The sequence below is a fragment of the Oncorhynchus mykiss genome, chromosome 2 (genome assembly GCF_057628025.1).
Source record: "Oncorhynchus mykiss isolate SJ-2025 chromosome 2, ASM5762802v1, whole genome shotgun sequence".
NCBI classification, from domain to species: domain Eukaryota; kingdom Metazoa; phylum Chordata; class Actinopteri; order Salmoniformes; family Salmonidae; genus Oncorhynchus; species Oncorhynchus mykiss.
The window spans coordinates 76228122-76254225 of record NC_143023.1 but is presented as its reverse complement, the minus strand read 5'-3'; the positions used below and the strand labels follow the sequence as shown (position 1 = coordinate 76254225).

The 26104-nt window shown below is 41.5% G+C and overlaps 1 protein-coding gene across 1 annotated transcript in view; it reads right to left on the bottom strand.

Annotated features, from left to right (window-relative positions):
- Nucleotides 1-20802, bottom strand: part of LOC110496485 (uncharacterized) — a 32984-nt gene extending 12182 nt beyond the window's left edge. The window contains exons 1-2 of the mRNA XM_036955859.2: nucleotides 20502-20802; nucleotides 6862-7067 (exon numbers count right to left, since the gene is read on the bottom strand). Coding sequence (XP_036811754.2) covers nucleotides 6862-6946 — 85 coding nt within the window. The 5' untranslated portion in view covers nucleotides 6947-7067; nucleotides 20502-20802. The remainder of the gene's footprint in view (nucleotides 1-6861; nucleotides 7068-20501) is intronic.
- Between the last annotated feature and the right edge of the window lie 5302 nt (nucleotides 20803-26104).

Below are 26104 nucleotides of genomic sequence, written 5' to 3'. Positions count from 1 at the left end.
GTCCCATGGTGTTTATACTTGCATACTATTGTTCATACAGATAAACGTGGTACCTTCAGGCGTTTGGAAATTGCTCCCAAGGATGAACCAGACTTGTGGAGGTCTACCATTTGTTTTTCTGGGGTCTTGGCTGATTTCTTTTGATTTTCCCATGATGTCAAGCAAAGAGGCACTGGGTTTGAAGGTAGACCTTGAAATGCATCCACAGGCACACATCCAATTGACTCAAATTATGTCAATTAGCCTCAGAAGCTTCTAAAGTCATGGCATAGTTTTCTGGAATTTTCCAAGGCACAGTCAACTAAGTGTGTGTAAACTTCTGACCCACTGGAATTGTGATACAGTGAATTATAAGTGAAATCATCTGTCTGTAAACAACTGTTGGAAAAATTACTTGTGTCATGCACAAAGTAGATGTCCTAACTGACTTGCCAAAACTATAGTTTGTTAACCAGAAATTTGTGGAGTGGTTGAAAAACAAGTTTTAATGACTCGAACATAAGTGTATGTAAACTTCCGACTTCAACTGTTCTATATAATTCTGTAGTAAACTGTAGTATATTGTAGAATCCTATACTCCATGCTATAGTATACCTTGATTGTGTAGTGCTTGCTTTATAATGTTTTTGTGTACTAGAGAATACTATACTACACACTGTAGTATCCCTCGATCGAGTGGTGCTTACTGTATGTTGTAGTGATTTTATATGTACTGCATGTCCTCCCCTAATAAGGTTGCCAGGGAAACACATATTTATAATTGTTTGTGTTGTTTATCTGTGTCAAACAAGCAAACCTAATCCTATAACTTGAATAAACTGATCTTGTTCTTTATATCTGCCTGTGTACTGTTTCCCTTTAATCGGCCTAGAACCTGCATCTAACATTTAATGTTACAATTGTTATAAAAATGTAATGTTATTAATGTTAATGTTACAATTGTAATAAAAATGTATATATCTTTGAAAGGTATTGTCTGGTTTGTTGCATTGCTCAGAACTGACCCAACTCAATAGGTGGCCTGTCACGAACCTGTGTGTCTTATGTTCTGATTCAGTTGTTCCTCTCGTTAAACAGTAACTGGCATAGTCTGGTAGTTGTGCCATTTTAGCTAACCCTAGTCAGCAGGTGTTACTACAATATACTACAGTCGAGGGTGCAAAACACTATGTTGACTAATACAGAGAAGTCTGCAAAAACACAACAGTGAATACTTTAGTATACTATAGCCATGTCCTCAAAAACATTGCAGTGAATACTATAGTATACTATAGCCATGTCCTCAAAAACATTACAGTGAATACTATAGTATACTATAGCCATGTCCTCAAAAACATTACAGTGAATACTATAGTAAAGTCAGCAAAAACACAACAGTGATACTACAGTATACTAGAGTCATGTCCTCAAAAACATTACAGTGAAGACTACAGTAAAGTCAGCAAAAACACAACAGTGATACTACAGTATACTAGAGTCGTATCTGCAAAAACACTACAGTGAATACTGATGTAAGGTCTGCAAAAACACAACAGTGATACTACAGTATACTAGAGTCGTATCTGCAAAAACACTACAGAGAATACTGTAGTATACTACAGTCATGTCCGCAAAAACACCACAGTAAACACAATAGTATACACAAATATGTTGTCACCAGGGTTGGGTAGGTTACTTTCGAAATGTAATCCGTTACGGTTACTAAGTACCTGTCGGAATTGTAATCAGTAACGGAACTTTAAGATTACCCAAACTCAGTAAAATAATCTGATTACGTTCTGTTACTTTTAGATGACTTTCCTCTTAAGATACATTAAAAGAAGACAAAAATGTATATAAGCAATTGAACAAAATCTATTGCATGATAAATCAATATTAAAGTTTACATAGCTGGCCATATATGGATGTTCAATTTTACTTTATGGGTTGGTTATGTAGGCCTCTAACCCATTGTTTTCTAATACATAAAATTAAATGATTAAATGATATCTTTACATTAAAAACCAAAGTCTATCAGAATTCCAGTCATTCCCATAAATGTTATACCCCTTGATCTTAAAGAATAGGACTTGGAAATATGGAAATATATATGAGCCAAATTGTTTTATCAGATCCTAACCCCAAAACGAAGGACTTATTAGCCAGCCCTACTCTGTTTTTTAGTTATCATGGAGGATTGATTGGGCTCATGTCACGCCCTGGTCTTAGTATTTTGTGTTTTCTTTATTATTTTGGTTAGGCCAGGGTGTGACATGGGTTTTTTAATGTGGTGTGTTTTGTCTTGGGGTTTTGTTAGGTATTGGGTTTGTGGCTTAGCACATCTAGCATAGTCTATGGCTGTCTGGAGTGGTTCTCAATCAGAGGCAGGTGTTTATCGTTGTCTCTGATTGGGAACAATATTTAGGCAGCCATATTCTTTGAGTGTTTCGTGGGTGATTGTTCCTGTCTCTGTGTTTGCACCAGATAGGGCTGTTTTAGGTTTTCACTTTTCTTGTTTTGTTAGTCTGTTCATGTATTGTCTTTATTAAAAAACCATGAATAGAAACCACGCTGCGTTTTGGTCCGCCTCTCCTTCACCTCAAGAAAACCGTTACAGCTCATTGATTCAAGTTGAAAAATAAATGCTGTGCTCATGGAATGGCATGCTTTGAGCACTACTGAACAGTGCTATTTACATGTGAAAAATGAATGCCATATATGCTGCAATTGCTATTGGCCTATTGTTTACCTTTTTGTTGGTGATACATTGATATCTTCATAATATGCAACAAAAACAAAACGGTCGCCCCGCCTCTGTTTTGGTAAAGAGCTGAGGGAAAGGCCTGGAGAAATGTAACCACTCTGAGATTAATAGACAGAGCTATGGACGCAAGGACTGGCCATCCATGATTTCAGCATTATTGTTTTAACCATGTTACGAGGCTATACAGCGTTTGTTTACATTTACAATGTTTACAAACATTGGCGGAAAACAAGCTTATATTTTGGGTTCTAGTGGAGTATAACAGTTGAACTAAGCTTATGAGGCATTTATAAGTCACATTCTTCAAGAATCAGGGGATATAGTACCAGTCAAAAGTTTGGAAACACCTACTCATTCAAGGGTTTTTCTACATTGTGGAATAATAGTGAAGACATCAAAACTATGAAATAACACATGTGGAATCATGTTGTAATTAAAAAAGTATTAAACAAATCAAAATATATTTTAGATTCTTCAAAGTAGCCACCATTTGCCTTGATGACAGCTTTGCACACTCTTGGCATTCTCTCAAACAGCTTCATGAGGAATTATTTTCCAACAGTCTTGAAGGCGTTCCCACCTATTCTGAGCACTTGTTGGCTGCTTTTCCTTCACTCTGAGGTCCAACTCATCCCAAACCATCTCGATGTGGTTGAGGTCAGATGATTGTGGAGGCCAGGTTATCTGATGCAGCACTCCATAACTCTCCTTCTTGATCAAATAGCCCTTACACAGCCTGGAGGTGTGTTTTGTGTCATTGTCCTGTTGAAAAACAAATTATAGTCCCACTAAGCGCAAACAAAATGGGATGCCGTATCGTAGCCATTCTGGTTAAGTGTGCCTTGAATTTTAAATAAATCACAGACAGTGTCACCAGCAAAGCACTCCCACACTATCCCACCTCCATGCTTCACGGTGGGAACCACACATGCAAATATCATCCGTTCACCTACTCTGCGTCTCACAAAGACACAGAGGTTGGAACCAAAAATTTCAAATTTGGACTCATCAGACCAAAGGATAGATTTCCACCGGTCTGATGTCCATTGCTCGTGTTTCTTGCAAGTGTCTTCTTATTATTGGTGTCCTTTAGTAGTGGTTTCTTTGCAGCAATTCGACCATGAAGGCTGGATTCACACAGTCTTCTCTGAACAGTTGATGTTGAGATGTGTCTGTTACTTGAACTCGGTGAAGCATTTATTTGGGCAGCAATCTGAAGCTGGTAACTCTAATGAACCTCTGCAGCCAGTTTCATCATAGCGCTTGATGGTTTTTGCGACTGCACTTGAATAAACTTATAAAGTTATTGACATTTTCCGGATTGACTGACCTTCATGTCTTAAAGTAATGATGGACTGTCGTTTCTCTTTACTGATTTGAGCTGTTCTTGCCATAATATGGACTTGGTCTTTTACCAAATAGTGTCACGTCGGTATGAAGGATCAGGAGACAGGCGCAGGAATGCGTAATAGGGGTTTTTATTTCCCAAATTACAGCGTGCCGTGTAAAGGCACGGGGATGAAGACCAAACAAACACTATACAAAACACAGGGTAGAAACCCAAACAAAAGAGTGAGGAGTACCTCGAATAAATACAAAGTTGCACAATGATTATCACACGGGACGAGACCCGTAATCATCTACACAATATACGTGGCACGAAAGCTAAAACAACATAGCACAGGTACTCACACGAACCAATGGACATTGTAACAATAATCGACAGGACAATGGTGAACAAAGGGCACACTTATACAATTACTAATCAAATGGGAATAGGGACCAGGTGTGCGTAATGACAGTTCCGGAGGCATCCGTGACAAATAGGGCTATCTTCAGTATACCACCCCTAACACAACTGATTGGCTCAAATGCATTAAGAAGGAAAGAAATTCCACAAATGAACTTTTAACAAGGAACACCTGTTAATTGAAATGCATTCCAGGTGACTAGCTCATGAAGCTGGTTGAGAGAATTCCAAGAGTGTGCAAAGCTGTCATCAAGGCAAAGGGTGGCTACTTTGAAGAATCTCAAATATAAAAGTGATTTGGATTTGTATAACACTTTTTTGGTTACTCTAGCCCGGCCAATACGAGGAGCTGCGATGTAGCGCACCTGGCTATGCGTGCGCCTCACCGCATAACACAGTGCCTGCCCGGTCAACCTCTCTCCACGATAAGCACGAGGCACTGCCGGAGTCGCCCTTCATGGTCCAAAGACACCAAGAAAGTTGTGAAGAGGGCACGACAACACCTTCAGGACTACCTGCCCTCCAGGACACCTACAGCACCCGATGTCACAGGAAGGCCAAAAAGATCATCAAGGACAACAACCACCCGGGCCACTGCCTGTTCACCCCGCTGCCATCCAGAAGGTGAGGTCAGTACAGGTGCATCAAAGCTGGGACCGGGAAACTGAAAAACAGCTTCTATTTCAAGGCCATCGGACTGTTAAACAGCCATCACTAGCATTCAGACTTGAAATCACTGGCCACTTTAATAAATGGAACACTAGTTACTTTAATAATGACACTTTAATAATGTTTACATATCTTGCATTACTCATCTCATATGTATACACTGTATTTATACTATCTATTGCATCTTAGCCTATGCCGGTCTGTCATTGCTCATACGTATATATATATATATATATATATATATATATATATATATATATATATATATATATATATATATATGTATATATTCCTATTCCATTCCTTTCCTTACATTTGTGTGTATTAGGTATTTGTTGTGGAATTGTTAAATATTATTTGTTAGATTTTGCTGCCCTGTCAGAACTAGAAGCACAAGCATTTCACTACACTCGCAATAACATCTGCAACCATGTGCATGTTACCAATAACATTTTATTTGATTTGATTTACATTGACCACCCCCTTCCCCTTTGTTTAAACACTGCTGCTACTCGCTGTTTATTATCTATGCATAGTCACTTTACAAATGACCTCGACTAATCTGTAACCCCGCATGTTGACTTGGTACCGGTACCCCCTGTAAATGGCCTCGTTATTGTTATGTCATTTTCTTGTGTTACTTTTTAATTTTATTTATTGACTTTAGTTTATTTTGTAATTATTGTCTTTATTTCTTGAACTGCATTGTTGGTTAAGGGCTTGTAAGTAAGTACTTCATGGTAAGGTCTACCTACACCTGTTGTATTTGGGGCATGTGACAAATAAAATTTGAATTGATTTGATTTGTAAATCTCAATAATAAGTGATATCCGTGTCGCCGTAGACTACACCACTGCTGTCATCCTTACCTCGCTCAGGTGGAACAAACTTAAACTTGTGCCTTTTTTCAATGCTGATTTGAATGTCATTAAGAAAACAGAGAAGTGTGAAAGGTATTTTTTCACAAACATCCTTTCTGAATTTAAAAGTAATCCTCAAAGTAATCATCTAGTTTTTCAAAATTAACTGTAATCTGATTACAGTATTTTTGCTGGTAATGTAACAGTTACCATTTTTTTGTAATCCCTCACATTTTTATTTAGCTAGGCAAGTCAGATAAGAACAAATCATTTTTTTACAATAACTGCCTACCCTAGCCAAACCCTCCCCTAACCCGGATGACACTGGGTCAATTGTACTCAACCATGTGGGACTCCGAATCACGACCGCTTGTGATACAGCCCGGGATCGAACCAGGGTCTGTAGCGATGCCTCAGACCACAGAGCCACTCAGTTACTCCCCAACCCTGATTGTCACATACAGTCATGTCCACAAAAACACTACAGTGAATACTATAGTATACTACAGTCATGTTCGCAAAACCACTATAGTGAATACTACAGTCATCTCTGCAAAAGCACTACAGTAAATATTACATTGAACACTATAGTAAAGTCCACAAAAACACTACAGTGAATACTAGAGTATATACTGTAAATATAGTAATACTACAGTATTTAGACCATAGCATACTATCGTATTTTTTTATGTGAGATGTTACACAAATAAACACAGGCGCGCACACGCGTATAAGCACGAGCATGCGCACGTGCAGGCACACACAATTAAACAGAATGCTATCCTGCTCCTTACATGGGTTTTAGATGTAGACAGTCAGGGTTAGGTGATGGGTTTTACCTGTGGCACTGAGGGGAATGAGGAGGAGTAGTGTGGACCAGAGTAGGACCCTCCACCTCCACAGACAAGACCTCTGCTGCTGCATCACTACAGCCTCAACCAGACACCAGGTTCCAGTCCCAGCCCCTAGCACTGTATCTAGAACCAGACCTTCCTTAGCACAGCTCCAAGTTCCGGTCCCAGTCTCTCACACCACCACCCCTAACCTGGAATAAGAGAAAGAGAAGTGTGGTAAAATAAGAGCCATCTTGTTGTTAAACAACCAAACAGTTTTGCCACTGTCACTGAGCAATGCTAAGCTATCTATGACTAGCTAGCTGTCTGTATTGACATGGGTGTAACTTAAATGAGTGAAGCTAGGCTAACTATTGCTAGCTATCTGTGCTGTATTTATTGACATACGCAAGCTGTCATTGAACAATGTTATGATAGCTACAACTAGCTGTCTGTCTGACTTACTGGTCACTGAGCAATGCTTAGCTAACTATGGCTAGCCAGATGTCTGTATTGACATGGCTGAAACTGAAGGATGCTAGGTTAATTATGGCTAGATTGCTGTCTGTTTTGTCATGGTGGTCACCATGACTGAGCAATGCTAGGCTAACTACCTAGCATTCTGTATTGACATTACTTAGTTGTCTGTTGTTTCGTGTCCCTCACCTTTTCACATTACACTTTCTTTAGTGTGATTACTTTGCTTTACTTTACAAATTAGCATTGGCCAAATCGGGATTCCTGGTCCTGCTTCGCTTACCAAGTTAAGGTCTTTAATAAAGTGTTAATTGATTAAAAACAAAAAACTATGTTTTAAGTGAGAAGTAGGCATTGGTCTTAAGCTGAAAAAGAAGGAAATTCACAAGCATCACAATGTCTACTCCACCCATGCTCTACCAAGGTTTTCCAGCACACAGCCTTGACCGACTACAGTAGCTATGTTGGTCTATTGTACTTCAAACAATAGTGTATGCAGGTCGCTCTTGGAACTCTATTGTCATTTTTGGAAAAAAAACGTTCCCGTTTTAAACAGGATATTTTGTCAGGAAAAGATGCTAGAATATGCATTTAATAAGACAGCTTTTGATAGAAAACACTCTAACGTTTCCAAAACTGTAAAGATATTGTCTGTGAGTATAACAGAACTGATATTGCAAGCGAAAGCCTGAGAAAAATCCAATCCGGAAGTGCCCCAGGTTTTGAAAGCGCTGCGTTCCAATGACTCCCTATTTGGCTGTGAATGTACCATCAACGAGCTTACGCTTTCTATGTATTCCCCAAGGTGTCTAAAGCATTGTGACATAGTTTTACACATTTCTGTTGAAGAATAGCCGTAGGCGGCCACATTGCGTAAGTGGTCATATGGTGGCTCCGAGAGAGATTCTCCCGTAAAGTACAGAGGTAGCCATTACTCCAATCGGTCCTAGAGAAAAACGAATTGTCCCGACGGATATATTATCGAATAGATATTAGGAAAACACCTTGAGGATGGATTCTAAACAACGTTTGCCATGTTTCTGTCGATATTATGGAGCTAATTTGGAAATAATTCCCGGGCGATTTCTCAGCCAAACGTGAAGAACAAACGGAGCTGTTTCGCCTACAAAAATAATATTTTGGGAAAAAATGAACTTTGGCTATCTACCTGGGAGTCTTGTGAGTGAAAACATCCGAAGTTCATCAAAGGTAAACAATTTAATTTGATTGCTTTTCTGATTTCCGTGACAAGGTTGCCTGCTGATAGCAAGGCATAATGCTATACTAGGCTATTATAAACGTACACAAATGCTTGTCTAGCGTTGGCTGTAAAGCATATTTTGAAAATCTGAGATGACAGGGTGATTAAAAAAGGCTAAGCTGTGTCTCAATATATTTAATTTGTGATTTTCATGAATAGGAACATTTTCTAGGGATATTTATATCCGCTGTGTTATGCTAATTAGATTCAGGCGATAATTACGCTCCCGCATGCGGGTTTGGGAGTCGCTACCTTCTCAAACAGCCTAATTCATATTCTTAATGTAGGTGGTCCCAAAATGATGTGATTTGTACCGCATGCAAGTTAAAGTATTGGATTCTTCACATACCACACTAATCCAACTCCACTACCTTTTCAAACTTTTTTATGATATGAAAACAAGCCTTAAATGGGAGATTATTTATTTCAGCTTTTGTTTCTTTCATCACTTTCCCAGTGGGTCAGAAGTTCACATACACTCATTTAGTATTTGGTAGCATTGCCTTTAAATTGTTTAAATTGGGTCAAACATTTTAGGTAGCCTTCCACAAGCTTCCCACAGTAAGTTGAGTGAATTTTGGCCCATTCCTCCTGACAGAGCTGGGGCAACCGAGTCAGGTTTGTAGGCCTCCTTGCTCGCACACACTTTTTCAGTTCTGTCCACAAATTATCTATGGGATTGAGGTCAGGGCTTTGTGATGGCCACTCCAATACCTTGACTTTGTTGTCCTTAAGCCATTTTGCCAACTTTTTAAGAATGCATTGTCCATTTGGAAGACCCATTTGCGACCAAGCTTTAACTTCCTGACTGATGTCTTGAGATGTTGCTTCAATATATCCACACACTTTTCCTTGCTCATGATGCCATCTATTTTGTGAAGTGCACCTGTCCCTCCTGCAGAAAAGCACCCCCACAACATGATGCTGCCACCCCCGTGCTTCATGATTGGGATGGTTTTCCTCGGCTTGCAAGCCTCTCCCTTTTTCCTCCAAACATAAATATATATTTTTTATTTTCTTTATTTAACCAGGTAGGCTAGTTGAGAACAAGTTCCCATTTGCAACTGCGACCTGGCCAAGATAAAGCATAGCAGTGTGAACAGACAACACAGAGTTACAGATGGAGTAAACAATTAACAAGTCAGTAACACAGTAGAAAAAAAGGGGAGTCTATATACATTGTGTGCAACAGGCATGAGGAGGTAGGCGAATAATTAACATTTTGCAGATTAACAATACTGGAGTGATAAATGATCAGATGGTCATGTACAGGTAGAGATATTGGTGTGCAAAAGAGCAGAAAAGTAAATAAATAAAAACAGTATGGGGATGAGGTAGGTAAAAATGGGTGGGCTGTTTACCGATAGACTATGTACAGCTGCAGCGCTCGGTTAGCTGCTCAGATAGCAGATGTTTGAAGTTGGTGAGGGAGATAAAAGTCTCCAACTTCAGCGATTTTTGCAATTCGTTCCAGTCACAGGCAGCAGAGAACTGGAACGAAAGGCGGCCAAATGAGGTGTTGGCTTTAGGGATGATCAGTGGGATACACCTGCTGGAGCGCGTGCTACGGATGGGTGTTGCCATCGTGACCAGTGAGCTGAGATAAGGCGGAGCTTTACCTAGCATGGACTTGTAGATGACCTGGAGCCAGTGGGTCTGGCGACGAATATGTAGCGAGGGCCAGCCGACTAGAGCATACAAGTCGCAGTGGTGGGTGGTATAAGGTGCTTTAGTGACAAAACGGATGGCACTGTGATAAACTGCATCCAGTTTGCTGAGTAGAGTGTTGGAAGCAATTTTGTAGATGACATCGCCGAAGTCGAGGATCGGTAGGATAGTCAGTTTTACTAGGGTAAGTTTGGCGGCGTGAGTGAAGGAGGCTTTGTTGCGGAATAGAAAGCCGACTCTTGATTTGATTTTCGATTGGAGATGTTTGATATGAGTCTGGAAGGAGAGTTTGCAGTCTAGCCAGACACCTAGGTACTTATAGATGTCCACATATTCAAGGTCGGAACCATCCAGGGTGGTGATGCTGGTCAGGCGTGCGGGTGCAGGCAGCGAACGGTTGAAAAGCATGCATTTGGTTTTACTAGCGTTTAAGAGCAGTTGGAGGCCACGGAAGGAGTGTTGTATGGCATTGAAGCTCGTTTGGAGGTTAGATAGCACAGTGTCCAAGGACGGGCCGGAAGTTTATAGAATGGTGTCGTCTGCGTAGAGGTGGATCAGGGAATCGCCCGCAGCAAGAGCAACATCATTGATATATACAGAGAAAAGAGTCGGCCCGAGGATTGAACCCTGTGGCACCCCCATAGAGACTGCCAGAGGACCGGACAGTATGCCCTCCGATTTGACACACTGAACTCTGTCTGCAAAGTAATTGGTGAACCAGGCAAGGCAGTCATCCGAAAAACCGAGGCTACTGAGTCTGCCGATTAGAATATGGTGATTGACAGAGTCGAAAGCCTTGGCAAGGTCGATGAAGACGGCTGCACAGTACTGTCTTTTATCGATGGCGGTTATGATATCGTTTAGTACCTTGAGCATGGCTGAGGTGCACCCGTGACCGGCTCGGAAACCAGATTGCACAGCGGAGAAGGTACGGTGGGATTCGAGATGGTCAGTGACCTGTTTGTTGACTTGGCTTTCAAAGACCTTAGATAGGCAGGGCAAGATGGATATAGGTCTGTAACAGTTTGGGTCCAGGGTGTCTCCCCCTTTGAAGAGGGGGATGACTGCGGCAGCTTTCCAATCCTTGGGGATCTCAGACGATATGAAAGAGAGGTTGAACAGGCTGGTAATAGGGGTTGTGACAATGGCGGCGGATAGTTTCAGAAATAGAGGGTCCAGATTGTCAAGCCCAGCTGATTTGTACGGGTCCAGGTTTTGCAGCTCTTTCAGAACATCTGCTATCTGGATTTGGGTAAAGGAGAGCCTGGAGAGGCTTGAGAAAGTAGCTGCGGGGGGGGGCGGAGCGGTTGGCCGAGGTTGGAGTAGCCAGGCGGAAGGCATGGCCAGCCGTTGAGAAATGCTTGTTGAAGTTTTCGATAATCATGGATTTATCAGTGGTGACCGTGTTACCTAGCCTCAGTGCAGTGGGCAGCTGGGAGGAGGTGCTCTTGTTCTCCATGGACTTCATAGTGTCCCAGAACTTTTTGGAGTTGGAACTACAGGATGCAAACTTCTGCCTGAAGAAGCTGGCCTTAGCTTTCCTGACTGGCTGCGTGTATTGGCTCCTGAACAGTTGCATATCGCGGGGACTATTCGATGCTATTGCAGTCCGCCACAGGATGTTTTTGTGCTGGTCGAGGGCAGTCAGGTCTGGAGTGAACCAAGGGCTATATCTGTTCTTAGTTCTGCATTTTTTGAACGGAGCATGCTTATCTAAAATGGTGAGGAAGTTACTTTTAAAGAATGACCAGGCATCCTCAACTGACGGGATGAGGTCAATGTCCTTCCAGGATACCCGGGCCAGGTCGATTAGAAAGGCCTGCTCACAGAAGTGTTTTAGGGAGCGTTTGACAGTGATGAGGGGTGGTCGTTTGACTGCGGCTCTGTAGCGGATACAGGCAATGAGGCAGTGATCGCTGAGATCCTGGTTGAAGACAGCGGAGGTGTATTTGGAGGACCAGTTGGTCAGGATGACGTCTATGAGGGTGCCCTTGTTTACAGATTTAGGGTTGTACCTGGTGGGTTCCTTGATGATTTGTGTGAGATTGAGGGCATCTAGCTTAGATTGTAGGACTGCCGGGGTGTTAAGCATATCCCAGTTTAGGTCACCTAACAGAACAAACTCTGAAGCTAGATGGGGGGCGATCAATTCACATATGGTGTCCAGGGCACAGCTGGGAGCTGAGGGGGGTCAAAGATGGTCATTATGGCTAAACAGTTCTATTTTTATTTCATCAGACCAGAGGACATTTCTCCAAAAAGTACCATCTTTGTCCCCATGTACAGTTGCAATCCGTTGTCTGGCTTTTTTTATGGCAGTTTTGGAGCAGTGGCTTCTTCCTTGCTGAGCGGCCTTTCAGGTTATGTCGATATAGGACTTGTTTTACTGTGGATATAGATACTTTTGTACCTGTTTCCTCCAGCATCTTCACAAGGTCCTTTGCTGTTCTTCTGGGATTGATTTGCACTTTTCGCACCAAAATATGTTCCAAGCTGCTTAAATGCACAGTCATCTTAGTGTATGTAAACTTCTAACCCACTGGAATTGTGATACAGTGAATTATAAGTGAAATAATCTGTCTGTAAACAATTGTTTCAAAAATGACTTGTGTCATGCACAAAGTAGATGTCCTAAACGACTTGCCAAAACTAGAAATTTGTGGAGTGGTTGAAAAACGAGTTTTAATGACTCCAACCTAAGTGTATGATAACTTCCGATTTCAACTGTATACTTTAAAGGTCTATAGAGCCTGACTGCATTCCTGATTTCTTTAACTGTTAGCTTACCTGTGTAATGCTGACATAAGCTCAGAAACACTTATTTTGCAAACATTGTCCTGTTTTATCAGTTATTGTGCTGATCAATTGGCAGTTTATTACCTCTGTCAAGTGAATATGTAGCTTACAGTTGTATTTATTTTTTCAAAAAAGATGGTGATGCAACAATAATACACATTCACAATAGGCCTATATCTAAAAATACATACAGACCAATGATATACAGTATGTCAAATCTAATTTTATTTGTCACATGCACCGAATTCAACCTTACAGTGAAATGCTTACTTACAAGCCCTTAACCAACGATGCAGTTTTAAGAAAATCCTTTAAAAAAAGTAAAAGATAAGAATAACAAATAATTAAAGAACAGCCGTAAATAACAATAACAGGGGGTACCGGTACGTAGTCAATGTATTAATATGCGTGGGCACCGGTGTTGAGTTAATTGAGGTAATTATGTATATGTAGGTAGAGTTATTAAAGTGGCTATTTAGTCTGGGGTTGCAAATAGTCTGGGTAGCCATTTGATTAGCTGTTCAGGAGTCTTATGGCTTGGGGGTAGAAGCTGTTTAGAAGCCTCTTGGACCTAGACTTGGTGCTCTGGTACCCCTTGCCGTGCGGTAGCAGAGATAACTATTTTTAGGGCCTTCCTCTGACACCGCCTGGTATAGAGGTCCTATAAATATTGGGGCCAATGTGTGACACTGGGATCAATGTATCTAAATGGTTTGAAACAAAAATGAAAAGGATTTTCATGTAGTACTTAGAGGAATAAATGTGAATATACACTATATATACAAAAGTATGTGTACACCCCTTCAAATGAATGAATTCAGCTATTTCAGTGACACCTGTTGCTGACAGATGTATAAAATTGATAACACATCCATGCAATCTCCATAGACAAACATTGGCAGTAGAATGGCCTTACTGAAGAGCTCAGTGAGTTTTAACGTGGCACTGTCATTGAATGCCACCTTTCCAACAAGTCAGTTTGTCAAATTTCTGCACTGCTAGAGCAGCCCCAGTCAACTATAAGTGCTGGTATTGTAAAGAGAAACGTCTAGGAGCAACAACGGCTCAGCCATGAAGTGGTAGGCCCCACAAGCTCACAGAACGTGAGCGAGTTAGTGCTGAAGTGCATAGCTCGTAAAAATCGTCTGTCCTCGGTTGCAGCACTCACTAGCGAGTTCCAAAATGCCTCTGCAAGCAACGTCAGCACAATAACTGTTTGTTGGGAGCTTCATGAAATGGGTTTCCATGGCCGAGCAGCCACACACAAGCCTTACATGCTGACCACACCGCTCGTGTCACGTGCGCGAGCATTGTAAAATAAATGTATACATACATGTTATTCAATCATTGCATCCACACTGCTTGCGTGCTTCAGCAACCGTCTGCGCGGCCAGGTGCTAAAATATAAATAGGTTCTATTTGTGAAGCTCAATGCTAGGTTCTATTTGTGATGCTCAATGCACTGTAAGTCCGGACTCTCCCATCTCCTCATTGGTTTTTAGAAGCATTTACCCACGTGGGTGATTGAAAGATGAACTGATGTCCACACTCGAGTGAGTTGCAGTAATGCAGTGTAAAGTTGGTTGCCAACCGCCATATAAAGTCCAAAGAAGTAAAAAAAATGAGCCTGAGGAAGGAGGAGAGATGACTAGAAAGGAATTTGTTTTACCGTTTTTATCTGTGGATTAATTGTGGGAGTAGAGGACCTTGTGCATTTCAGGTAAAATAACATCCCAATGTTTATATCCCAGGACAAATTAGCTAGCAACAGCAAGCTAGCTAGCTAAATTGCCGTAAATGTTTAAGGCTTTTCAACCTGTGTGGTTGAAAGTTTGGTTCAGAGTTTGTTTTGATATTTCAACCTGTGTGTCCTGATCGTGTCTGGTGTGGGGGTACAGGATCAACATGCATGCATTAGTGCGCAGCCATTGGATTCTGGAGCAGTGGAAACACATTCTCTGGAGTGATGAATCACACTTCACTATCTGGTAGTCCAACGGACAAATCTGGGTTTGGTAAATGCCAGGAGAAAGCTACCTGTAAAGTTTGGGGGAGGAGGAATAATGGTGTGGGGCTGGTTTTCATGGTTTGGGCTAGCGCCCCTTAGTTCCAGGGAAGGGAAATAATAACTCTACAGCATACAATTACATTTTTAGACGATTCTGTGCTTCCAGATTTGTGGCAACAGTTTGAGGAAGGCACTTTTATGTTTCAGCATGACAATGCCCCCATGCACAAAGCAAGATCCATACAGAAATGGTTTGTAGAGATCGGTGTCGAAGAACTTGACTGGCCTGCACAGAGCTCTGACCTCAACCCCATCGAACACCTTTGGGATGAATTGGAACCCTGACTGTGAGCCAGGCCTATTTGCCCGAAATCAGTGCCCGACCTCACTTATGCTCTTGCGGCTGAATTGAAGTCACTGCAGCAATGTTCCAACATCTAGTGGAAAGCCTTCCCAAAAGAGTGGAGACTGTTATAGCAGCAAAGGGGGGTCCAACTCTATATTAATGCCCATGATTTTGGAGTCAGATGTTCGATGAGCAGGTGTTCACATACCAAAACCAGGTTTCTTTTTTAATGTAGCGATTTGTATGGAAAGCTAAGGTAAAGCCAACATTAGATGTTGTTAATAACCACATAATAACCACATGTGGTTTTACTGCAACAGAGTAGCGCAACAACCTTCATTTGAAGCAGCAGGAAACACACTAAAGTGGGCACATCTCTGACAAAAACTGATCAAAAATGAAATCACGGATAATTATAAGAGAGCAGGAGAACCTATAAATTGGTTACAATAATTACAACAACTTTTCAAGTACCAAATTGAGCAAATGTCTGATTGTCAAGGTAGGCCTATTTCAGTACTTGCATTTCTGAGCTCCGAGTTCAAGTAGGCTTCTTCAAGCCCCTTGTATTGTCTAAAGTAGCATGGAAAACATAATACATTTGTCATGTTATTTCATTACCAGACCATATTGTGAATAAGCTATGTAATTTGTTGTCATTATATACAGAATATTTCATTAATAGGAATAGTTTTGGGTGTTGGGCTATCCTATTTTGCACACAGTAAACTCTCTGTCCAATCGGAGGGACAAAAAAACACACATTATGAAAACGTGAAGTCATTACATTTCTCTGTTAAATCTAACAACACCCTGACGTAAATCAAGCAGACAAAAACAGATAATCAACATCAATTGGGAGATATTAGATCCCATGTGGATCCAGGCACAACTGTCTTCACCAGCACAACTGTCTTCACCAGCACACCTGTCTTCATCAGCACAACTGTCTTCAGCAGCACAACTGTCTTCACCAGCACAACTGTCTTCAGCAGCACAACTGTCTTCAGCAGCACAACTGTCTTCAGCAGCACAACTGTCTTCACCAGCACAACTGTCTTCAGCAGCACAACTGTCTTCACTAGCACAACTGTCTTCAGCAGCACAACTGTCTTCACCAGCACAACTGTCTTCAGCAGCACAACTGTCTTCAGCAGCACAACTGTCTTTGTCTTCACCAGCACAACTGTCTTCAGCAGCACAACTGTCTTCAGCAGCACAACTGTCTTCACCAGCACAACTGTCTTCACCAGCACAACTGTCTTCACTAGCACAACTGTCTTCAGCAGCACAACTGTCTTCACCAGCACAACTGTCTTCAGCAGCACAACTGTCTTCACCAGCACAACTGTCTTCATCAGCACAACTGTCTTCAGCAGCACAACTGTCTTCATCAGCATAACTGTCTTCACCAGCACAACTGTCTTCACCAGCACAACTGTCTTCAGCAGCACAACTGTCTTCATCAGCACAACTGTCTTCAGCAGCACAACTGTCTTCACTAGCACAACTGTCTTCACCAGCACAACTGTCTTCACCAGCACAACTGTCTTCAGCAGCACAACTGTCTTCAGCAGCACAACTGTCTTCATCCGCGAGACACCAAAATATTCTGGATATTCCTCGCAAACACCTTTTTCCCAGCACTTTGGCTGTCATTTCATCGCATGCTGTATCACAACAGCTGTTAGTCACTTGACAGTTATTTGAAAATTCCTTCCTGGATCAGATGATGATGTGTGAAAATATCATGGCATACCTAACCAGCTGGACACCAAATGTGCATCCAACAAGTATTTTGCATAATTACTGAAGAATCGTGTTAATTACAGTATCAATTTAGGTTTGAAGTATTAAGGTAATGTGACTCTTTCAGTTAGAAGCAATGCATAAATTATTTTGGATTTTTGTGCCGATGAAAACTGTTTTCACCCTGTAACATAAGGAGACAGGAAATGTTATTTAGTTAGTTACACTGCATTTCTGAGATCTCTATTAAAAAACTGTCCGACAGCAAGATCCACGATTCTTGCAGGGTTCATGTTCAATGTCTAATTTAACCGATTAATGCTTAATATGTTATATAATGACAATTTACATTGCCATAAATGCAAGGACAGAAAAGTAATGTTTTATGTCTCACATCAAGCCACCAACCATGATAGAGGGCTAAACAGGTTTTAAATAATCTCATGAATTGTATTGAATATAGCTATGATCCCCCTTATATCTTAATGTAATGACCTGAAAAAAAATTGCAGATTATTATCAATGACTTATCAACTGCTGTAACAAGTTGTTCAGTGTAGGAATCCTCACTGGTACCCTAGTTTATAGAAAGACCCATTAGCAGCGTGGCAGGTTACCAAAGTTTGATGTTGACTATGAACTTTACTTAGCTAGCTGTGCTTTGTGGAAGAATATAGGAGATATTATTAACATTGAGTTGTGCTGGTACATTGCAATCTGTCCATACAACTATTGTTACAGCCTTGATGGCTTATTGGCTAACGTTAGTTGCCTAGCTAACTGGCAATAGCAGCCAAGGACGTTCACTATCTTATTTGTGCTTATTTGTTTATGCTCTGATTACACGCAAGTGTCAAGGCAGGCCAACAGTTTACACAGATGACTTCAGAAATGTGAAAAAACATCCAAAGCTAAATATAACTATCTTCCTTTGCTTGTAGCTTGCCTCTCATCAGACTGGTGTTAGCTAGCTCCTATAGCGCTGTTGCTGCGCAACCCAAGTGCTTTGGTCCGGTTTTAGAACTGAGATTCGGCTGAAAAGATGTTAGCATTGCCAGAAATGCTACAGAAAGGTAGCACGTGTGAAAGCGATAAATTATACATTTCATCAAAACTGTTGCCCCCAAAAACTTATTCAGTCCAAAAGGTGGTATGTCTAATGGTCACTTTATGAACGCTGTAGTCTTGTTCTTATCCGACTCCTAGATATTGAGCTAGGTCGGGGCAATAAATGTTTATTTTCCAAATGCTAATGACCCTGTTGAAAATCTGGTATGTGGCTCTCGGTAATGGCCGGATGGCTCATGGCGAGAGGTGGGGAGTGTGTTGTGTACCTCCAATCAAGTTGATTTTTCATCAACATTGGTGTCATATCAGCTTAGATATGATAGGGAGATTGGAATGTAACATGGAGCTTCCCACAATAATGTTTAGTTGGAGATCAGCGCTACATCACTACAGAAGTCTGATCTCACATGGCTTTACTGTGATTATTAACACACAATGCACACACACACACTTACAAAAAAACATGTACAATCTGCAGGCTATCAGAGAATGTGTGCCTATTGATTCTTGAAGAATATAACGTATAAATGCTTAGTTCTACTGTCGTGTCCGTCAGAACCCAAAATATAAGGTTTTACTCCAAAGTTTGTAAACAAAGTAAATGTAAACAACCACTGTAAAGCCTAAAAACATGGTTAAATCTTTCATTTTGATATCATGGATGGTCAGTCCTTGCATCCATAGCATAGTCTATGAAAGTGGTTGCATTTCTCCAGCCCCAATCCTCAACTTTTTACTGAAACTGAGGCATTGAAAACACGAATGTTTCAATTCAGGATTGCCGCTTTAAACACCTTTAATAGGCCTAGAGTAATAGTGTTATTATATGGCACAATCCTCTATCAGTGAGTTACTTTTGTGCAATTAAATTCAAGCAAAAGTCAAGAACAAAATTGTTAGTATTGCAAACAGAAATAATGATATTGAAAGCAAAACATAAACCCAAAAGTATTGACAGCAAAAAACAATATTGCAAGGAAATCATTTTGAAATATGGTAACAAATGATGCAAAATGGATGGATGCTGCAATTTTTTAAATCTGGGAAACATTATAAGGGTGGATGGATGCTGCAATTTTTTAAATCTGGGAAACATTATAAGGGAGCAGGAGAACCTATAAAATGGATACAATAATAAATATTTTCAGGCACCCAACTGAGGAAACGTCTGGTTTTCAAGGTAGGCCTACTTCGGTACTTGAATTTCTGAGCTCCAAATTCAAGTAGGCCACTTCAAGCTCCTTGTATTGTTTGAAATGGCTGGTTTAACATGGAAAACATAATGTACTTGTCATGTAATTTCATTACCAGATCATATTGTCAAGAAGCCCACTGTGCTATTTTTTTATGATAACGTGATTAAATACATCTCCCTCTTTCATGCAATTTTTATGCCTTTTTATCAGTTGCAAGTTTTGGCACATTCCAGCAGCATAGCAGCCTGCATTCTACTACTAGTTTGCCTCTGAAGGTAAGCAGGGCCAGTCCTGGTCAGTCCCTGGATGGGAGACCAGATGTAGCTGGTGGTGTCAAATAAATGTTTTAAAAAAAGGCACACACACGCAGTTTCACTCTTCCATTCACTCTCTCTCACACACAGTTGACGAGGTTGAAGGCTTCTCTTTAGTAATTCCTTTAAATGCTCTGTAAGTGGGTTTCTCTTCAGCTTCCCTCTCTGACAGACCACCTCACCTCTAACCTCCCCTGTCACTCTCCTCTCCCACCTCAGCCCTAATCTCCCCCACCTCAGCCCTCCCTGAACCCCTCCCTTGCTTGACTCAGAGACAGACAACTGCCGCTCACCCTTCATCAAACCATCCTCTAACTCACTCTTCCTCTAATCCTGTTTTTTGGCTCTGATTCCAACAAACCTCCTTCCACGTGGCCTAATTCTGGTGCCTATCAGGGTTAGGGTTAGGGAACACTCCATTCCAAATCAACAAACGGGAAACAAAAATGCCAACAAATAAATCATCCATGTGTAAATTTGAAATCACGGTGACATGACAGTTCCATTGCATTCCATTCAGATCATTAGTATCTCTTAATAGGGGCCCATTATTTAGTCGACTTGCCCTCTGAGAACCTAGAAACACTAACAACGTGCCAGCAATACCACCACACTACCCAACTACATGCACACACACACATGGCCTCAAACATGCTGTCTGTCACCCCGCCGCTCAAATATTACCCTGCGCACAAGAGCCTCTAAAGTAAACACACACACAAACACAGGCACAGACACACCACCTTTACCTGTGTTAACTGACCTGTAGGTGTGAGATCCTCAGTGGTTTCTGTTCTTAATGCCTAGAGAACACAACATACCTGCTGGACCATGGGAACACACACAGCCTTCCACGCAGACCCAGGGAGTGTGTGTGTCCTCACAATAATAAACACAAACTAAGAAACATAAGCGCAGATACACAAGCAGACACCACCAAACGTACAGAAAGAAACAGGGACGCAAACACACTCACAAAGACAGCACTTGAACACAAAAATCACACACAAACTAGACAGCAGCTTAAGAAGCGTTTCCTGAGGATAACTTTCGGCTCAGAGGCTAAACCCTGGGGGCGGGATTTATGACCAATCAGAGTACTTAGAGAGCACTAGCCAATCGAGGTGCCTAGAAAGAACGTACTAAAACAGCATGGAGGTTAGAGACAGGGGTCAAAACTCACCTGACTATTCCCTTTTGACTATCTGCACATACTTCTCTGGAATCTCTGGTGGTTGAGTGTGTCTTCCATCAGGCATTACAGGTCTGGGTTGTGGCGTGAATATAAAGATGTGACCGATCAGACCTATTAATGATCTGGTCACAGTGGAGGTAAGGGACACACGTCTTATAAGGGAGTTGTTTGAGCCAGTGTCTGTGTGCATGTGCGAGTGCGTCTGATTATCAGGCTTTAGAGAGAACATGCTAATCGGGCTGACAAGGGATTACCAATCATATGTTGGCTTTTAACCCTGACATCCTCCCCCTTCTCCAGACACCAGAGAGAGAGAGAGAGAGAGAGAGAGAGAGAGAGAGAGAGAGAGAGATTATTAAGTTTAATTTAATATAATGTTTGGACACCAGACCAGTCACTTGTTGTGATGGCTGGATGTAGATCTCTTGCTCTGATTATGAATAACCATGTCCATCAAGCCCAGGCTTTGATCAAACATGTCAGATAATTTCAGATACTTGAGCTGCACTTAATTTAGCTTGCCCAGTATAATGGAACCAATGAAATAGTCCTTTCAAGTATTAACATAATTACATAATGATCCATGTCTGGGTTGGGCATCATTGTCAGTGTTGATTTTATTACCTTCTGTTATGACATGTCACCACTAGATGTCGGACCTATAGCTGTATTCAGAGGTAACCGTCTCTCTTACTCTCTCTCTCGCTCCCTCTCTTTCCTCCGTGACCTCTCCACCAGCTGGTGTTTACACAGGAGTTTACTTATCCTCATTAAGAGGACATTAGAATAAATTATCTGTCTGAACCACATAACCTGTAGCAGAGGAAACTGCTGTGACAGTGTAAAGTCAGCTGTCATAAGGTGACAGCACATCTGTTGTGTCGTTATTGTGACCGTTTTATGGAACCCTTATGGAACACACGAACTGGTGTGTGATCACTGTCCGTAACAGTCTGTGTGTGTGTGTGTGTGAGAGAGAGAGAGAGAGAGAGAGAGAGAGAGAGAGAGAGAGAGAGAGAAAGAGAGAGAGAGAGAGAGAGGGAGAAAAAGAGTGTGTCATCTGTCACACCGCCTTTAATTATCCTCTCCGTGTGGTGTTACATTGAAAAAGGTCCCCAAACAAACAATCCCCACATTCCAATTGTTCCACGGGTTCCTGCAGTATACACAGTGACACCCGACACAGACCCAGACCAGAGCTGATGACCTGCATAAAGCTAACTAGTCCAGTGGCTCATGGAGGTCTTGTCTAGGATGTGGTTGTGGCTGCCTAGGTTAGTCAGGTAGACCCACAGCTTTCAGATAGATCAGATGCTGGTCCCTGGAGGGGTACAACTGATAACAGGACTTGTGTGTCTGTCTGATCAAACATCCTCACTGGAACACATAACATGTTGAAACACCCACCTCACTGAGAGCATGTGTGTGCCTGTAGCAGTATCTGGCAGCACTGTGTGATCCTAATGTGGGTTCATTCTCCTCCAGAGTATTGTCTTTACTAATGAGAGAGGGAAAGAGAGGGAGGGGGAGAAAGAGAGAGTGTGGGAGCGGGAGGGAGGGCAGAGTGAGAGATAAAGGAGGGCAGAGAGAGAGAGTGTGGGAGTGGGAGGGAGGGCAGAGTGAGAGAGAGATAAAGGAGGGCAGAGAGAGAGAGATATATGACAGAAGAAAGGTCTGCTGATCAGTCTGTTCAGGCAGAATGTTGGAGGATGCAATGTTTCAGTACTTCAGAGAAGAAACATGATGACATGAATCACTACATCCGTTTACACCCCTCTCACTCCCCCATGCACACACACACACACACACACACACACACACACACACACACACACACACACACACACACACACACACACACACACACACACACACACACACACACACACACACACACACACACACACACACACACGTCAGTCCTTGGCTCCCCTCCAGTCTAAAAAGCCGAGCCAGGTTTTAGGTCAACCAGAGCAGGAATCCACAACACTCAGCTGAATGTTTTCTTTAAAGAGGGGAGGTACAAAAGAAGAAAAGAGTTGTCCCTGGGGCGGGGGCAGCGGAAGTGGGTCTTTGACACTATGAACAAAATAGAATATCCTGGGCAGATAAACGTATGGAAAGAGGGATAGATAGGCATACAGAGAAAGGAGTACATAGAGGTAGTTCATTTAAAGAAGGATATAGAGACCAGAGCAGAGTGAGGCCCTGAGCTGCAGAGTTATTCCACTCCATTAAGTCCCAAACTGTGTTGTGCGCTGTCGGTCTCCCACATCAAGGCTTCAGAGTTATTTGTGACACTAAAAACAGCCCATACAAATGTGTCTAGCCAAATGCTAGACACCAATTATGAAATACTTTTCTCATTGAAAATGTTTTTTGGAGGGGGCTAATTCTTCAGCTCTGTGCAAGTTAACCCACACAGTGCATAATGTTGCGACTTTCGGTGTGCTCATGGTATGGCTCGAAGTTTGAGGGAGTTTACCTTCAGGCAAAGTGTGTGTGTGTGCATGCGTGCGCGCGCGCTTGCATGCAAGAGAGGGGAGAGGATACCCAGACATGCCTTGTGCCTAAATTGATGACTTGTTTGTCTGAGAGCCAAGTGAAAACTAATGGATTTAGTCAGTTCAGTCAGTTGTTCTGATGAGCCATTCCCAGCAAGCTAGTTTATGCTGGCTAGCTGGCAACGACAACAGCGGTGGCGCTAGTTAAAAGTTTTATTAGTCGTATGTACAGGATACACATGGTATACCCGTCCAACGAAATGCTTACTTGCAGGTTCCTTCTCAACAATGCAACAACAATAAGAAATAATACCATTTAAGAATACGAACATAAAGTCAAAACTTGTAAAAGATAGTGATGTTTATTTTAATGGGCGAGGGAGAAATAACTTACAGTATTGGTCAACATCTGGAATCTTGATAACACCGTGAGATGGCAATTAGCTAACTTAATGACAAGCCGGTGTGAATGACCAGATCAACTGTGTTGTATCTAGGTGCTTCCCACTGATGCTTCTCCCTGGGCAGCTGTATCACATGTTGCAGGCGGTAGCTAAAGTCACCAATTCGTTCCATTGAACGTGATTATATTTAGAGTAAGTTAACAGCCTACGCGAGAAATAACTTGTAATATGGTAGTAACTATCTGGATGTCATTGCGATACAGTCTCAACACACTATCACAGCGTCTTGTGAAATAGACCCAAATTACTCATTCAAAATGTGTGACCGGTACACCAGAAAGTCCATTTTTACACGATTTTGATCACAACGCATTTTGTGTGTATTGCACGATTTTCTTTCATCATAACGCATTCGTGTACATTACACGATTTGTTGTGGCTACTATTAGCTAGGCTAGCTAGGTGGCTAAAACTAAAGGGATTGTTAGGGGTTAGGGTTAGGTTTAGGGGTTAAGATCAGGTTTAGGTAACATGCTAGCTAAGTAGTTAAAGGGTTAAGGTTAGGGTTAAGGTTAGGAGTTAGGTTAAATAGTTAAGGTTAGGGGAAGGGTTAGCTAACATGCTAAGTAGTTGCAAAGTTGCTAAAAAGTAGTAAGTCGTTGCAAAGTTGTTAATTAGCTAAAATGGTTTGCTAGATGTTCATGTTCGAACACGCAACCTTTAGGTTGCTTGACGTTTGCGTTATATGCCTACCCATCCTCCGACCAACCTCCCTCCTTTTTCTGTTTTAAACTTCTTCAGGCTAGGGTCTATTTTCCTCCACTTCCTGTCTGACTGACGTGCCCAAAGTAAACTGCGTGTTACTCAGGCCCAGAAGCCAGGATATGCATATAATTGGTACCATTAGATAGAAAACATGAGACTATCACACAATTGAAATGCTAGGAGAAAATCCAAAGAAATACCAACCAGTATTTTTTTTTGAGAGAGAGCCCATGCTCTTACAATGGAAAGCTATGGGTCATATGCAATTCCAGCTCCCAGATTGCAATTCCTATGGCTTCCACTAGATATCAACAGTCATTGTTCAAGGTTTCAGGCTTGCTTCTTCCCAAACGAGGAAGAATTTAGAGTTTTGGTACTGGGAGTCAGAGTTGGAAATCAGTCTGTGCGAGCGTGACGAAGAGGACATACACATGCTAATTTTACTTTGCTATTGAACATACTTCTTTCCGTATGAAATATTATAGTTTAATTACATTTTAGAGTACCTGAGGATTAGATAGAAACACATTTTTACTTGTTTTAACAAAGTTTAGCTGTACCTTTTTGGATTCCTTTCTCTGCATGTTGAACGAGTGGATTACTCAAATCGATGGCACCAACTAAACTGACTTTTTGGGATATAAAGAAGGATTTTATCTAACAAAACGACCATGCATGTTGTAGCTGGGACCCTTTGGATTGCAAATCAGAGGAAGATTTTCAAAAAAGTAAGTGAATATTTTAACGGCATTCATGGGTGGAAGAAGGATCGGACCAAAGCGCAGCGTGGTAAGTGTTCATTATGTAATATTTAATGAAACAAACTGAACACTGAAATACAAAACAATAAACGATGTGAACAAAACGAAAAACGAAACAGTACTGTGTGGACCAAACACTTACACGGAAAACAAACACCCACAAACCAAAAGTGAAACCCAGGCTACCTAAGTATGATTCTCAATCAGAGACAACTAACGACACCTGCCTCTGATTGAGAACAATACTAGGCCGAACACAAAAACCAACATAGAAAAACAAACATAGACTGCCCACCCCAACTCACGCCCTGACCATACTAAAACAAAGAATAAATAACAGAACTATGGTCAGAACGTGACAAATATTTAATCAATATCTGTGATCTTATGAAGCCTGTGCTGGTTGATTTGGGGTGCCGTCCTCAAACAATCGCATGGCATGCTTTTGCTGTAAAGCCTATTGTAAATCAGGCAATGCAGTTCAATTAACAAGAATTTAAGCTTTTAACCGATATGACACTTGTATGTACCTAGATGTTTAATATCCATAGTTTTTATGATTATTTATTTGAATAATTTTATTCCAATTTATTTGAAAATATTCAAATTTCTCCGGAAGTTGTCGACAGGTGTCCCACTATCCCAGAGAGGTTTTCAGCCATCTACTGTTTTTATCTAGAGCTGCCACTTTCAAGGTGCGGGACTCTAACCCAAAAGCTTACAAGAAATCCTGCTAT